General features: G+C 52.1%; 1 protein-coding gene across 6 annotated transcripts in view; it reads left to right on the forward strand.

Annotated features, from left to right (window-relative positions):
- Positions 1-1,907: 1,907 nt before the first annotated feature.
- Positions 1,908-17,150, forward strand: part of LOC144165267 (uncharacterized) — a 403,196-nt gene continuing 387,953 nt past the window's right edge. For 2 of the 6 annotated variants that reach the window (XM_077695396.1, XM_077695397.1), the window contains exons 1-3: positions 1,908-2,207; positions 4,057-4,221; positions 15,845-15,955. In XM_077695396.1, coding sequence (XP_077551522.1) covers positions 2,088-2,207; positions 4,057-4,221; positions 15,845-15,952 — 393 coding nt within the window. In that variant the 5' untranslated portion in view covers positions 1,908-2,087 and the 3' untranslated portion in view covers positions 15,953-15,955. Of the gene's footprint in view, positions 2,208-4,056; positions 4,222-15,844; positions 16,732-17,150 lie in introns of those variants that run through there. The other 4 variants (XR_013321427.1, XM_077695395.1, XM_077695398.1 and 1 more) reach the window with 4 other exon arrangements.

The following is a 17,150-nucleotide window of genomic DNA, read 5'->3' on the forward strand; positions in this document are numbered from 1 at the left end:
GACGGCACAACTTATGAAAGAGGCATCGGTTGTGGCGAGGGCAATAACCGTTGTGATAAACGTTGTGAAATAGGGGTCGGCAGTCGCGAGGAAAGCCCCAGAGCGGCGACCTGTGCCACACGTACACGGCAAATGACATTTAATTCTCTGCTGCACGAAAAAATCTTGCCATTCGCTCTAATGTCATTTCTAGTGTAAGGAGCTCCACACAATTTATTCATATTCGCGAACGCCTTAACTCTCGAACGCGATGAAGACGTTTTTTTGTGCACTCTTGGTGGCAAAGTTTTGAAGAAGACGAAGCTCACTAAAACTGCGGCAAAAGCCCAAACATCCAGTTACTCGCCGTGTTAAATATTTCGACATTTCTCGAAATTGTTCGCCGTATTAAAATTTTCGAATTTGGCTTAAATTTGGCTTGGTTATTTTTTTTCAAATTATTTGCAAAGTTCCCAATAAACTTCAACTTCAACTTGGCAGGCGTCGACAGCTGCTGAAGTAACTTTTATTAAAGGCCCACACCATTTTTAAAGAAAACACAACTTTTCATTTTGTTTTCTTTCACAAAACCATTTTTAACCCTTAAGACCTTTTTCTCTGCGTTAAAGGCTTCCAAATTATGAGTGAATTTTTCTGCTTGGTCATGATCGCCATCATGCCAAACACATTTAATGCCTTTGCGTTTTCGCGGGCAGCACGTCCCTCCGAAATAATGTGATTCGGTACCTTAAGGCCTTAAACACTTAATGTCATTTTTCGTGTACGAGTGGCACGGAAATCGGCTTCAGCAGAATGAAAACTGGGGAGTGAGGCATATATGCTGCGTCGCACTAAAAATTAAGGCACTTCCGCTTAGCATGAAAACTGTTGCAAGCGCAGAGCAGTGAATTGCCAGAGGGGCTGTGGCGCCGTTATCCGCTCTCTGCTACCACCCCTCACGCCTTCCCATCTCTGTCTCACTCCACACGCCGCGGTGGGTCAGTTGCTATGGTGTTGGTCTGCTGAGCACAAGGACGCGGGTTCGATTGGCGGCCGCTGGAACCTGATGGAGGCGAAAAGCATGACGCGTGTGTGTTCAAGATTTCGGCGCACGTTAAAGATCCCCAGTTGGTCAGAACTAATCTCTAGCTCTCCACTACGGTGCGCCTCATCTGTAGCGTCGGCGCGTTAAACCCTACAATTAATCAATCAACAAACCTGTATCAGTCCTTTCTTTTCCTCAGTGCAGTTCAATCTTCCCGCCTTCGCAGTGCTCGCGGGCTTTCTCCTGGAGGCTGGGCCAACTCGCATCCACTTTTTTTATCTGTTCTTGTACTGTCTGAAAAAGCACGAACGGGAGTTCTGTTCTTTTTGTGCTGGCTTTCATCTCGCACGGGCTGCAGCCTTTCTGCGCCATTCTGAACGTGTCCCGTTTTTTCTTCGGCGGCCACTATTTTTCTTTTGGTATCGTAAAAAAAAATCAACCCAGTGAGCATTCCTGACTAAATGAACTTGGGGATAGGTATTTGACGAAGTAGTAAGTCAGTATTAAAATGTTTACAGCGCGGAACGAAAGAAAACAGGGGAGTGAAAGGGATGCACGCAGCGCGCCCGACGAAGGCACGTACCAACGTGTGAAACAAAGTTCAAATTACCCGCCTTTGTATGAACAGCCTATGCCCAAGCCCATGCGAGCCAAGTAAGTTTTTCTGCAATCGTTCTAAATTTCTCAATCAAATTTCTCAATAAACATTACCAGAATGCCTAGCTCACTGCACCTGAACTGAGGTAAGCTCGCAATTGATGTCTTGTATTAACTCTATGGATGTCTTTGAAGGTTACGTTGGTGGCGTCACACCACGGGAAGTGACGCACGCACCGGGTTTGTTTTGAACGTCATTTAGCAGGTCTCAGTATATGCTGGAGGCTCTGACATCCTTGGCGTGCTCGGCGGACATTCCACGTGTTTACTAGCAGTAATTGAGCGTGTCAATTTCATTTGAGTATTTGATTGTATATAACTCTGTGTAGAGGAGCTGTACGTGTGTCCGGACATCTGCGTACTGCGTTCGCAGTGGTGTGGGCTGGCAACGAACAGCGCCTTTGTCATGATCGTTTGTCCCCGCGCACTTGGGGTGGACGGCATCACGCACTACCGCCGGTGCTTCCGTTTGCCAGCCGTCGGGGGACGAAGGAACGCAGAGAACAGGATGGTCGTAGGTTGGAAAGTAAGTTGATCTTGGCTCCGATTTTCACAACGTGAATGCAAAGATACTGAACTGTGGACAACGCACACTTTGACGAAAGACGAAGCAGAGGTTTACTCAATTCAAAACGCTCAAAATGTGCGCTGACCACACTTCAGTATCTAGGCACCAACTAACGCAAAGTGTACGCCAAGGCTCAGCGCGTTAAACGCAGTTCCCGTTTATTGTGCCTGTCGTTTCCTAGTCTTCGTTTAAACGTTATTTGGTCGAACGTAAAATGATGCTGGGGATTTCTGTCTTACGTATTGGGCTAGATGGGTCCTCCCGTGTTCGCTGCCGGAAGGTGCATGTTCTTTTTTGTACACGGAGATGACAGCGCGTCGATGTCTGAAATCCTCGATTTTCTTGTGACGTTCGTTGTTGGGTTATTTCGTGACTTGTGACTTGCGATGAGGGAGCGAGAGGGAGAGAGAGAGAAGTGATTTGGTGGAAGAAACGAAAGGAAAGTGCACTGGGGATATTATTTAGCTCAGTAGGGAGCTCACCTGCATACAACCCAGTGCGGTGGGGAGGGGAAGAGGGGATAAACGACTTGGGAGGAGGTTAGGGGTGGAATAGAAAAGGTGTGAAAGAGGACAGGAAGAAAAGAGAGAGAGAGAGGAGAGAAGAAAAAAAAAAGAAAAGAGGGGGGGGAGGGGCATTACAAAGACGACAGCAGCACGAGTGTTCGGCGCGAGTGTTTGTTCAGTAGCCTCAGCTACAGGCGCTGGGTTAGTCCAGTGGCCTCGAGGAATGTGAGGAGGTGGCTGAACACTTGACGTCGGGAGCTGACAGGACCCGTCGGGAACAGCAGGTCCTGCAGGTTGTGTCTGGGCCGTCCGAGACGCTGGAGTGCAGCCTGCAGCACTGCTCTGCGTGCTGCGTGCTCGGGGCAGGACAGGAGCAGGTGCTCCAGCGTCTCGGGTTCGGGGCAGTCGGCACAGGCGGGGGAGGCGTGTCGTCCTTGGTGGTGCAGCAGGGCGGCCACCTCGCAACAGTTGAGGCGCATCCGGAGCAGCAGGCTCCGGACGTCCCTGGTGAGGCGCCCTGGCAGAACAGGCAGGGCCTGGCCAGAAACTACTCGGGGGTCCGGGTGTCTGGTCAGGGCCATTCGGGCCAGGATTTGGCGTGGGGCGTCAAACGCCGTCACGTCCTGGGAGGCGGGGGTACCTGGCTGGTGGGCACCCTTGGCCAGAGCGTCGACCGCCTCATTGCCCGGGATGCCCATGTGGGCCGGCAGCCAGTGTAGCTGCACAGTGCAGCCGCGAGAGGCCACTGCGTGCAGCTTGGCCACCAGCGACTGCTCCACGTGTCCACTGGAGCTGCCCGGTTGGTCAGCCGACTGCAGCCGCAGGAGGGCTGGCCGGGAGTTCGTGAGAACGAGGGCCTTGCAGTCTGGGCCTGCCCGCTCGAGCAGCAGGTCCGCAGCCAGGTGCAGGCCGGCCAGCTCCGCGGTGGTGGACGAGGCGGGGAAGGGCAGGTGGCACACCCGGCTGGCGCCAAGTGCCAGGGCAGTGCAGGCGGCTGCCGCGTTGCCCGTGCGGGGGAGCACCGACCCATCCGTGAAGACGTGGAGGCTGGCGTTGTTCTCCAGCAGGGCAGCCACCTCCTGGTAGATGGCCTGGTGCGGAATGGCCCTCTTGCTGCCCACCCTAGGCAGCTTGGTGTTGATGTCTAGGGTCTCTCCTGTGCCGGGCGGTGGAGGCTCCAGAGGGGGTCGCTGCGGCACCACGATGTCCTCCTCATAGATGTGCAGCAGCATGCCCATCTGTGAGTTTGGACGGGCACGGAAGCAGTGCAGCAGAGCGGCCCGGCCCGGGCTTTTTTGCAGGCAGTCAATGTGGCGCAGGCCTGCCTGGAAGGCCCGCAGCTCGATTGGCCAAGTGGCTGCCTCGGTGTACGTGGCCGCCACAGGAGATCGGCGTGGGAGGCCCAGGCAGAGCCGGATGGCCCGGCGTTGGTCGAGCTCAAGCGCCTTCCACCGCAGTTGCTTCAGGTGGGCGAGGGGCAGTGCGTACAGCACAGCCGAGGAGGCCATCTATCTGCGTAATACGCAGTGCCTATTCTGTGGACCAGACCACAGGATAGTGTTCAGCTTTATTCTGTGGACCAGACCACAGGATAATGCTCAGCATTATTTTGTGGGCCATTTGAGGCGGCGCCTTGCGATGCTGTTCGGCGCGGTCGTGTCGTGCAACGTTTATTTCAGTTTCAGAACTGCGCCGACTGCGAACTGCACACCGCAACTTAGAGCTCAGCGCGCCGGTCCGCTGAGCTCTAAGTTGCGGTGTGTAGTTGCGTGTCTGCTCTACAAGTTTATTCTTTTCGCTTGCGTTTGTCTTTACCCTTGTGCGAGAACTTTGCCTCTTCAGTGCATTCAGTCGTACGGCCGCGGACGAAAACGTTTCGTGACTCCGTAAACACGCTATTTTCTATAAACACGCTATGTGCTGTCTTGACGCACCGACCTGCCTCACAGTCGGCTGTACGGGCGGATAATAATAATAGGAATCTTTATTTACAGGAACAGTACATATAATTTCCCAGCCCACTTAAGCAGCTGATGCTTGTGAGATGGCTGAGCACATGCATCGTGCATGGGGCACATGCTTATGTCCTTTACAAAATGAACATCTGTAAGGAGGAGGAGGAAATCTCTTGCTAAAAAGCTATTAATAAAACCAAGCAGCCTAATGAAGAAAAACCGAAAAATTCTTAATGCTATCACCGTCGGCAGGCGCGCATGCGTGTTCTGCTCCTTTCGTTTACCGCCGGTGCAGCTACACGGCGCTCCTATGCGGTTCGGCCACAGCTCCCGTGCTCCAATTACTTCTGTCGGCACCTACTTCTTTTTAGGGGCCAAGCCGCTTAGGCCCTGGGGCTGTTGGCATTTCCCGTCGTCGTAATCGTCGTTTCATGTCACGGTACTACAACACCCGGACACTCGTTTACGCCTCGCGCTAGAGCACTTCGTAACGCATAATTAATATGCAGTGCCCGGAGCTTACGTGTTTACCAATTTTGGAAGAATTGTCTTCTTTCGATGTTTATGATAGTTTTCGCCCACCAAAGTTCGGTGAGCGGGTTTTAAACCGACACTGATATGTTTTAAACCAGCGTCGTAGTCATTGACGTGACTGTTTGTTCTATATGCAATAAAGAAAAAAAAAAGCATAGTAAGAAAAAGAAAAAAGAAAAACCCCGCGACTCTCGTTTACGCCTCAAGCTAGAAGGCTTCGTGCTTCGAAGACAAGAGACTTTTACAGCAAAGCTGTATACCTGTACCCCCTCCCCCGACGGTTTCATCTGTGTTAATCAGAACAGCATTCCCCTTTACGCACAGCAAGCGATGCAGGTAGCGTAATGTCGTCGTCAGGCATTTAGTACACAGCATAACAGAACGCACGAAATCAACAAAGACGTCCGAAGTGGCGAGCCCTACGTTCCACACCACGATGCGGTGAAATGCGGCCGAGTTCACATTCACAAAAATTAGGCGGGCAAAGAAACGTCTTCAACTCCCGATGACATGATGCCGACCGTTTTAACGCTGCGGACGCTCAGTTTGCGCCGTATTTGTCCCGCGCGAACTTTGTAATAGTCGCAATGTTTATTATGGAACAACAAGCTTGGCGTGGCTTCAGTTGAGTTCAGGGCAGGCTTGCTAAAAAAAATGTTGCGGTACGTTAAAAATCGGCATCAAAAATATGTGTTACTAGGTTCATAGCCTAGGTTTTTTGTAAACCAGATCACAAACCTGTGGACAAACCACGCAGAAAGCGCTAAGTTGGCCTGCCCCCGCAAATGTTTGTAGACCGACCACCTACAAAACAAATATTAAGTGTACGTGGCCTACTCTACCACGATTTTGGCAATCTTGGTCCACAGAACAAAGCTGAACATTATCATGTGGTCTGGTCCACGGAATAAAGCCAAAGGTTATCCAGTGGTCTGGTCCACAGAATAAAGCTGAACATTATCCTGTGGTCTGCTCCACAGAATAGGCACTGCGTTCCTAATACCCCTGCTACACTAGGGTCCAAATGTCATTTGAACCAAATGTCATTTGACTCAAATGCCAAGTTGTGCTGCTACACTAGGTTTTCAAATGCCATTTGGCTCAAATGACATTCAAGCCAAATGAGCACCGAGAGAGACATTTGGGATTTCAAATGCCATTTCCAGCACTCTCAGACGCAGCAGCGTCTTCGATCGGCAATAAAAAATATAATACTTCCGTACGTAAAACAAACAAAATATTGTTGTTTGTGCAACTTTGGTCACTATTTATTTACTTAAAATACGAAATCAACAAATTTAATTTTCATACTCTCAAAACCAGTGGGTGAGTTGCAAAAAAAAAAAAACAACAACGCAAACAGCTACCGCGTTAGAGTCAAAACTGGTGTCTCTTCGAATTTGATATCATTTTACTGCCTCAGACTGCTCCTAAGTTTGATTGTTGTATTGGTGTACGAAAACGGAACGGAGCAACAACAGCGCCACTACAGCACAGCGAACAGTTGTGAAAGCTTTTAAATGCCATCGAAATTGTAGTGTAGCACGGCGGATTCTGAATGGCATTCGAAGCAACCCATTTGAGTCAAATGACATTTGGTTCAAATGACATTTGGACCCTAGTGTAGCAGGGATATAAAACATGTGGTGAGTAAGGAGTGACTGGAAAGCGCTGCAGGGGTTCACGATGCGTGGGCCATGCGGACAAAATACAAGTCTGGCTCTTGCGAAAGATAGCCTCGTTAAAATTGTGCTGACACCACTGTTCGTTAACTTCGCTCAAATAAGCTATATAATTAGGAAAAAGGGTACGGCCATGCGGCCCACTAGCTCATTTCCCGCAACAGAACCTGTGATGTCATATGGCCAGCTGTGATATTGGCTGAGGCCGGCAAAACCAAACGGAAATTAGGCAGGGCTTATAAGCTCGCGGAACTAGTTATTTGCGCTTAAATTTAGGGCATATTCTTTTTGCAGCAGTAAGGATGGTGGGGTTAATAATTAAAGTTACCAACGAGCAAGCACGTAAACACTGAAGCAGTTAGTGCGGTACTTTGCCGGCTGACACTGCCTAACACAGCCGTCAGACGCGTTGGAATTGCCTGACACAACACTGACCAACTGACATAAGCGTTTGTCGAGTCATAGCTGACGTTTTAGGAAATGATTAGTATGAACCGTAGTAAAAAATTACACCATCTTCTTGTGGGGAAGCATGAGGAGGATGGGAAGCATCATAGGGGCTCCATGTAGGTTCCATTCAGCGGTATTGCCGTTATGTTGTTTCATTTATCGGAGCACGAATGGAACGTAGTGTGAACCCCAATGTAGACACAGAGAAATGTAGAGACAGCGAAGAGACCGACACCGGTGTTACCTGATCGAACACCTCCTGGTTCTCGTCTTTCTTTATTGCGTGCTCACGCTCCTACCCTGCTGCCCGCCCTCTTAATCCCCTTCTCTGGTTGAGCTGCAAGGCGCGTGGCGCTTCCTGCCACAGCTTTCCCATGGGAAATTCAACATCCTCCTCCCAAGTTTTCAGTTCGTCGTTTCCGTTGACGTTCAGCTTCGCATGCCTTCGTTGTATCAGTAGCTTCTTGACGTAGTTTTAATGAGTCAAGGACATAAGGCGCGTTCGTAGCACTTGCTCCTGTCTTAGTTTTGTAGCGCAGTGGGAAGAGCGCCACGTACCTCCCGTTGCGGCCAGAGAGTCGTGGGATCGAAACCAGGCGCCACTAACTATTTCTTTTTTTATAGTGTAGGGGGGGGAGGTGCGGAAGGACGGACGACGGATGACGGAGCTGAGAGCAAGAGATGCTTCCCATCTAAAAATATGGCAGGTATAGAAGTCCAGCCAGAGGCAACGTGCTAACACTGTCACTGATGATGATGATGATGATCTGTGGTCGTACCCTTTGTATCGGGCAGGCTCCAACATTGGTGCCCAGACCGTATAAACTGTTCACACACAAACCTAAAAAAAAAACAGCACAAAAAAACACACGAAAGGACAATTTCGGAGAGCTCAGTTTCGTTCTCCGGGGAGCCTGTGCGTACGGTGACGGTCCATCACGCACTATGACTCACGTGCACACACACTGTCGTTAAGTTCAGGCTGCCTTTGCGGAGCGGTTGCTGCAGATTCAGTTCAGTTACTGGCGCACTATGGTCCACCACTTGCCCAGGCGTTTCTTGGCCACCGTCACCAAGGCCCCCGTGGTTTGCTGTTCCGAGCCGCCGTGGGAGGGGCTGTTCTCCAGTGGCTCAAATCCTAGGAGCTGCCGGCGGGGTAAACAGGTTTCAGCAGCAACGCACGTGTTCCGTGGTCTCAGCCTCCTCCCCGCAGGCCCAGCAGAGCGGGCTTGTCAGTGATGCGTCAAACTGGCTCCGATGTTCCAGTGTATGCAGCACGCCGGCCCGCGCCTCGAAGAGGAGGGCGCTGCTCGTACTGTTGTCGTACAGCCGTTCAACTTTTATGTCTGGTTTGCATCGTCGGTACAGCTGGAGAGTGTCTTTTTTCTCCATCGCCTTTCTCCAGCTTTCGTGTTCCTGCTGTTGTACCTGGGCCCCAACCAGCCTGACCCACCCGCATGCAGTGTCTGTGCGGACTTCGTTCGCGAAGAAGCAAAACTTTTCGCAGGTGTTGCACTCGTTTGGTCCAGGCCGTGCGTATGCATTTCTGGTGCACGTACGCAAAGACCCGGCGTGCCCATCGGTGTGGCGCCATTAGGTGGAGCCTGCCATTGTAGGCCAGCTTGCTGTGAGCCTCTCGCGCCTCAAATGTAGACCAACCCAGCTCCCCCTGGATGGCTTCGTTGGCTACGCGCCCGTGGCAGCCGGGGGCCAGGCGCCTGACAGCGCGCTGGCCGCGCTCCAGCCACTCGCGTGTTGGAGATGTCAGGCAAATCACAGCGTTGGTGAAACTAAGCGCCGGGACGTGCACTGACTTCCATAGCTCCCGCACCATTAGGAAACGATTAAATCCCCACAGGTACCGTCTGCGTAGGACGATGCTGGCTCTCTTGGACGCTTGCCTCAGGTGGTCCTCATGGGCTGTGAGGTACTTCGCTTCCATACTAAGTTGTACCCCTAAGTACCGGTATTTGGTATGCTGTACGGCTTTCTCCTCTAATAAAGAGCTTTCTCTCTCTCTCTCTGTACGATTGGATCCCCACAAGGCAACCATATCGCCGGGTCTGCGTCCTTGTCGCCCGCGAAGCACAACACTGCTGATTTATTCGCGTTGAAGCAGAGCCCCAGTCTTGCGAGCGTGTCCGCGCAGATGTCCACCAGTCTCTGGAGCTCCTCCGAGGTGCTCGCCAGCAGCACAATATCGTCCGCAAAGACGAGACCGGGGAGGAAACACTGGCTCTTCAGTCCCTTGGTAGAATACTCCAGTCTGAAACCGAGGTCAGCCTGCAGGAGATTGCGTTCCAGAGGTGCTGTGTAGAGCATGTATAGGAGTGGTCAGAGTGGGCATCCTTGTTTCAGCCCCTTCTGGACCGGTAGTTCGTCTGACACAGCACCATTCACTGTTGCTACTACAGTGTTGTTTGTATACAGGCGGTGCAGGACATCTACCCACGTGGGTGGCATTTCAAGGGTCTGGAGGGAGCGCAGCAGTGTGTCGGGTGGCACATTGTCGTATGCCTTTGACACGTCGAGGAAGCAGCTCATGAGCTCACGTCCCTCGCTTCGCGTGATTTCGATGCACTGTGTGAAGACGAACAGGTTGTCTTCAAGCCTGCGGTCGTGCTGGAAGCTGTTTTGCAGTTCGCTCAGGTGTTTGCCGGTCTCCGCCCAAGCAACCATCCATGCCTTTAGGACTTGAGCAAACACCCTGTACAGTACACTGGTGATGGTCAGTGGACGGTGGTCACTTAGTAGCCCTTTGTCCCCGCCTTTCTTAGGGGTCAAAATTACCCTGCCTCGGGTCCAGTCTGCTGGTATTGGCTGGCCAGCGAGAATGCCACTATAAATATCGGCCAGCTGCTCTCTTGCCTGGTCTCCGAGGATCTTCACGAGGCCGGCTGGGATTCCGTCGAGGCCTTGGGCTGTGCGTGGGCTGATGTGGCTGATTGCCTTGTCCAGCGCTAGCCGCGACACTGTCCATTCCAAGTGGCTCAGGTATCCTGTTGCTGCGCTGGCACCTCTCGGCGCATCTGGTGGGCTGGCACTACAGTCCGTCTCTTTTGGCGCCGCGTAGAGACGGCGGATGTGTTCAGTGAGGTGTCGCTGTAGGTTATCCGTCACCGCACCGGAATCTTCCTCACGGATTTCAGCTGCTGAAGCTCTCTTGTCCAGTGATGATACGTACGACCAGAATTTCGCCCTCGCCCTTTTTCCTGCTGATTTTATGTCCTGTAGCTTGCGGTTGTCCGCTTCCGCTATCTTTCGCTGCGTCACGACTTGCATCTTGTGCTTTCTGAGCAGACAATCCTTCCAGGCTTCCTGCGCCTCCTCCTTGCTCAGCGTCTTGACCGCCTGCCGGTGTTTCCGGTTAGCCAGCCGTCGAGCCCGCAGTGTAGCTTGTACGTCATTGTCCCACCAGCTTTTTCTACGGGGTCCTCCTCGGGTGTTGACTCTCTTTTCATGTTTGCGCATGATTCGCCGGAGCTCCTCAACATACTCTTCGTATGTCGTCGCAGCCCGGCGCCTGGCTCTGTCTTCAAACTCCTTGGCCACTTCCTCATCGCTGCGACAGGCAGGTACCGTGAGGCTGGTTTTCTGCGTTCCGTCTTTTTCCGGTGCCATGGCGATGCATCAAACTCGAGTTTGATTCTATTGTGGTCGCTGCCCAAGCTGTACCGGCCTTTCTCGTGGATATGCGCCGTATGCAGCATCTTGCTGAGGCCTGGCGAAATCAGAGCATAGTCGATGCTTGTGCTGCTGCCGCGGGCACACCAGGTGATTGTCCCCTCGCAGTCCGCACGCAGGTTGACAACCTCAAGCTCGAGGTCTTCAGCTAGTGTCTGCATAAGGTCGCCATTGTGGTCAAGGTAACCATCCAGTTCTTGTATGTGGCCGTTAAAGTCCCCCAACAGTAGGACTTCTTTGTCTCTGCCCCAGCGCTGGATATCTTCCCTTATGCATCGCTTAATGCCCACGTTTTCGGAATAGTGTTCATGTGACACCCCGAGGTACACCACACACGCAATCACTTCGGCGTTGTGTATACGCCCCGTCACCCATTTGTGGCTCTCGCATGCTCCATTTAGCGGTTCCCACGACTGCTCCCTGTGCCACAAGAAGCCGACACCACCCCCTTTCCGGGGAGTGTTTGATCGGTTATAGCCAGCCCAGCTCCAGTCCGGATGGAGCGGTGGTTCCTCCAGGTTCTGTAAATGGGTCTCGGCTATGGCATATAGAGACACTCTTTCCTCCTGTAGCACCTGATATAGTTCCTCCCACCTAGCACGCCTTCTGCCACCATGTATGTTCAGGAACCCCTCGACCGTACTTCTCGCTTTTTTGCGTCTGCGTGGGCGCTTCGCAGTTTTGCGTGTCTTGGGGCTGGCGTGCTGGTTGTTATGAGTTCGTGTTGCCGTGTTGTTGCGACAGTAGCCACTGGTCTCTGCTGTTGGTGTGCTCGGCAGCAAAACATGGGTCGTTGAGCGGTTTACTTGCAGCTGTTTACCCGCGACTTCCCTCGATGTTGTACTTTCTCTTGTGATTGGCCGGGAGACACGTCCCTCTCGCTGTGAGGCACTTTCCAATTGCTGCCTAAAGTGCCTCTCCTCCCAAACTTCTACTATGGCTGAGTTCGCCCCGGACCCTGCCTGGAGAGCACGCTCTCCAGTGCGGTCTTGATGAGCTGCGTCAACGAGTTCTTTTTGCGTCTATTTCGGTTGGTTTGTGCAGATGGTACTTGTGGCATCTGCTGCTGGTTCCGGATAGAGGGGTGATTTCTGTTTTCGTTTTCCGGATTCCATTTGGGGGTACTGCGCCGCCTGCTGGTCTGGCGCTCCTCCCGGGGTTTCTTCCAAGTTTGTGTGGCTGATTCGCGCCTTGGGGGACGGCATGGGTCTAAAAAACGTTTCGCCACTCTGCCAACAGTGCAACCAACTGTCTGGGCGCCGTCTCCATCGTAGGAAAGCCCATCCTTGGCGAAACTTATAGCCAGCTCTGACTTGTTAAGATTCAGAAACCGGCTATTCGTTTTCCTGCTCCATTTTTTGATTCTAGCATTGGCCAGCACCACCGCAGCCCTTGTCTCGTCTCCGCGGCTCGTAATTTCAGGGATTGAGCAGATGGTTAGGGTCCCTGGGCGTCCTGTCGGCATAGAATCGAGGGCGTTTGTCATCTCATCTGGGTTGCCCCAAAGCACGTCTTGGAGGCCTGCATGTAGGATGTACTGGCGTGAAACGCAACGTGCGCGCTCATGGTACTCCGTGGCATACTTAACCGCCTCTGCCATGGTCGCATTCCTGCTGTAGATGATTTCTACGGTGTTGGGTTCGGCCACCACCTCCCCAACGGTTGCAGCCATAAGGCCGACGTTGTTGTCACCGATTACAACTACTTCTCTTAGTGTGCCCCTGGGGGGGCACTCATCTGTATACCGTAGCACCTGTACAGTGTTCCTCCCACGCCGCTTGCCACGACTGACGTGGGTGCGCTTTGGCTGTGTGGAGTCGCCGCCAGTATGGACCTTCCGCTCATTTGCAGGCCCGTCTCCGGTTTTCGGTTTTTCCTGACGGCATATCCCCGTTTGGTGACCTATTTCACTGAGGCCATAGGGAGGGGTCTGCCCATCGCAAAGTTTTGGTTCCGCTGCCGGGACAGTCTGCACTGCAGCACCATGTGGACACCTCTCACGTGCAGCGTTTGTTTCCTGCTGTAGCGGCTGTGTATTGGATGTATCTGCCGCTCTGTCTAAAACAGCGTTATTCTGCTGATCCGCTGGCTGCTGTACCCTTTCCTCGAGCGCTGCGGCCTCGGGTTCTTCTAGTGCCTGAGTCGTAGCCTGCTCAACCTGGCTTGCTACTGCAGTCGTAGCTTGTTCATCCTGCCTAGGCACTGCATCAATTTTTTGGGACACCTGCTGCTGCAGTTTAGCAGCCATCTCGTTAACAATACTCTCTAAAGTCGCCACTCTGTGGCCAAGAGCGGAGCACTGTTGGCATTCACCCACTTGCATCTGTTCAGTAATCTCGGCTATCTTCCTGCATATTCTACAGCTGAAATCACTGCCATCTGCCGCAGCCTTCATGTCTTTATACGGCGTTTCATCCAAATACACCCACCAGCCACAGGTGTTGCATTGGATGTTGGGGGCTTCGTTCACGGAGTGGCCGTCGCTGTCTGCTGCGTCTGCCCCCATATCACTTTAGGTGGAGGGAGAACGGTGGGTGGTAACGAGCGCTGTAGGGGGATGGAGAGGGCGAGCGGGAGGGCCGGGTGACCGGTCCTAATCCGACCGGGCGGGGCACGGTGTGGGAGAGCAGCTTCCTTTGTTATGCGTTGCACCGATGAGGCCCGCTTGCTAGGAACTTTACTGTAGGTTGCCCTGTCGTGCCCTCTGACTTTCAGTGCTAGCACCTGGGGTGGGCGCCGGTCCGCGCTTGGAGGCACATTAGTTTGTCGTGAGATGGCGCTGTCACCGTCTCGGGGGTAAAACTCTCCATGGCTCCATTATCTCCGATGCCCATCTAAGCCTGGCTTACAGCTCGTATTTTAGCTGGATTAAGCTGAAGTGGGGCTGTCACCAGTCCGCTATCTGTACAGTGGGGAGCTACAACCCCATGAAAGCGTGCACCGAATAACCGCTGGCTTACTTTCCGGATTCCATGATGTGTGGGAGTCATACACGGAGCTTGTGTCATACACGGAGCCTCTGACGCATGCTGCACTTCCCGGGCGCTGATCGTGTTGACCGCTGCGCCGCGTTGACTCACGTTGACGCCGTTGACGTTGATGCCGGTTCACGTTGACGCCGCATTGAACGCGTTGAACGCTGAACGCTGAGCTCAGCGCAAACTCAGCGCTGAACCATCGGCTAACAACCAATTCAACCTTAGGCTAACGGCGCCGCCTAAGTTGTCCTTGATAAACTGGGGCGCACCGTCGCGGGGCAATTTTTCGTTGCCCCGTCGCGCACCATGAGAGTCGACGGTGCGACGCAGTGCAATCCCGAGATGCCCAATCCCGAGCGGTATTGCAGCGCTACCTATGAAAGTGGGTGATAAACAAGATAACCAAATGGCCGTCTGTGAGATTGTAGCAGCCTTGGTCAGGCGGTACCTTTAGTTTTAAGGTTCTTCTCTGGATACGTCATTGTTGAAGTCACGAAAACGCAAGATTTAGTGGGAGATTTGAAATTTTGGCTTAGAAAGTTTTGACTCAGTGAACAAAGCATCATTTGCTGCCGGACAAGCGCTGAGGGCACTGTGAAACACTAAATCTTTCGAATAAAACAAACTTGCATTTTTTCTCCATGGCCCCTTTAAAAAGGTTTCAGCATACAGCAGCGATTTCTAGGTGGTGTTAGCCTGTATCTCTCTACTACTATATGCCTTATAGCACAGAGGCCCAGAGGTAATTTCCCCGCGTAAGACCGCATTTTGATTTTTGGTTAAAGGGATGAGCAGCTGAAATTTGTTCGGGTAAAAGAGCATCGTGTACAGCACCTTAAAGCAACGTGATTTTGCTGATAAAAACAATTGCTGCAGCTTGCACTAGGGGTGCAATGCTGGAGAAACAGCAGAGCCCTCTCCCTTCGTCACAGACCTGGCTGTTGCACCTGATATAGATTTCTGAACTTGTGGCTGAAATTTCTCCATGTCTGGCAGGCCCGGATCGTTTCGTCCGCAGCCTCTTACGTCTTTCGCGAAGCAGACTGCACGTGCTAGAACCCCCAGTAACCAGCTTCGCGAACCTGGGGTCTGTACTGCGAACTCGGCACCTGTGCTCTTCACTTCAGGCGTGAACACCGGTGGGCACGCGGGAGATGCCACTAATGCTGGGCAGTGTTCTCTCGAAGGTCGAGCTGGCCGACACCGGGTGCTCCTCATGGGGCACACACACTTACGTGCGTTGCTATATTTTCTTGGTATTTTTTTGCAAGCTTGTCACGTGTCGCAGGAGGGTACTTTGTATGAATTGTCTGCATGCACTGTGCGCTGGCATTGCCACGTGGATGAGTAAGGACCAAAAGAAATAAATTGGCACTCGATGAGCTTCCGTGTGCTGGAAAAGCTGGCAGATGTTACGAGCACTCATGGGGCTCTCGCGGAGGTTACAGATTAGTCTCTGATTGGTTAACTGATGTGGGATTTGGCTTGTACACGCATTGTTTTGTTTCCCTCACATCCTCAACATGCCATTTGACTTGTGTGCTGCTCAATACAGTTGTGATTGGTAATTAACAGCAAAGTAAAAGTAAATTCTACTCAGCAAGGCTTAAGAAAAAATGGCCCAGGCGATAAACAGACGGAGACAAAATGAGACACAATCGACATACGTGACGTATCAGTTGTTTCCCTCTTTTCAGCCTCGTACCACCCCACCCCCTTTTTTTTTTCTTAAATTAATTCGCAGACCAATTAGCTCAGAAACAAGCTTTGTTTAATAAGTGCAACTTTTCTGCTTCTTGACCACAGCCTGTCAACTCTCTCTCCAGCCTGGTGCTGTCTGCTGAGAAGAGGGATTGGCTTGGCCGACGGCCTAGCTGCCAGTACAAGCCTCTTGGAGACCAGGCCAGGTGTTAAAAGGTTTGGGTGATACTTCCTCGTTTTTTCACTCAGTAGTGACACAAGGCTCAGGCTTTATCATAAGGCTCCAAGATCACTGTCAACTACGTCATCGACCTGGGCACGCGAACCAGCTTGTTCCATATAAACATGTTGAAAAAGTATGAACCCCGAATTCCGGCTGAACAAACACGTCGACAAGCTTCTATAGCACTCCAAACAGAGGATGCGGGATGGCAACAGCCGTATGAACCTTCTTTTCACCGAACGTATGTTGTGAACCGGCAAAGCTTCTATCCTTCGAACTGGCCCTTTTACCGCACCGATTGGCAGGGTACTCCTGCAGTGGCAGAAAAGAATTGCCCATCTCGTTGCACATGCCAGCGGGCGCCGGTCACCGCATGAGACTGTCTTCTCAACGTTGGTTTATATTCTAGTGGCGTGTACTGCCCTTGACTTTGTTTTTCCCCAACACTACCATAGTGCATTTTTTTTGCTGTGGTCAGAGTGATGTGTGATTTTTGCTTGGAATTTATTTTTGCCTTTGCTTCAACCACGGGTGTGTGTTTTTTTTTGTACCCGTTACTTTGAACATCGAGCTCGTGTGTGTGCGCGCGTTGGGAAAGACATTGAACGCTCCGCATCAAGGCCCACGGACAACCTCCAAACAGCTTGTTACAAAGGAAGCAGTGCGGCTTTCCTTCGACATCCTGGAGGTCAAGCATTCTTGGAGGCAATGGCGGCTTGCCAGACTCTTTCTCCTCTCGGCGTTTCCCTAGGTTTGTAAGACCTTGGGCCTCGAGGTAGTTGTCAGCATTCTCGGCTAACTGGTCTAACGTTTGACAGCCCCTTTCCTTCAAGAAAATGGCCAGCTTATCATGACACTTGCTCAAAAACTGCTCCGAGACTATGTTGTCACGGAAAGCTTCGTAGGTTCTAGTGGTCTTAGCCAGTTCCTGCCAGTTATCAAAATAGCCTAACAAGCGACCAGCGAATTGGCGGCCTGTCTCAGAGTTCTGTGGTTTGGCTCCACGAAACTTGGTGCGGTACCCCTCTTCAGCGTAGCGAAATCGCTGAAGCAGGGTCTGCTTCAGCTTAGCATAATTCAACGCATCATCTGCAGCCATGCGTCCGACGACACTCAAAGCTTCACCAGTGAGGCACAGGTTCAATGAAAACGCCCACTTGTCCTGCGGCCAATTCTGGCTCGTTGCCA

Source organism: Haemaphysalis longicornis, unplaced genomic scaffold, assembly GCF_048455015.1.
Source record: "Haemaphysalis longicornis isolate Haplotype H1 unplaced genomic scaffold, Haemaphysalis longicornis Haplotype H1 scaffold_14, whole genome shotgun sequence".
NCBI classification, from domain to species: domain Eukaryota; kingdom Metazoa; phylum Arthropoda; class Arachnida; order Ixodida; family Ixodidae; genus Haemaphysalis; species Haemaphysalis longicornis.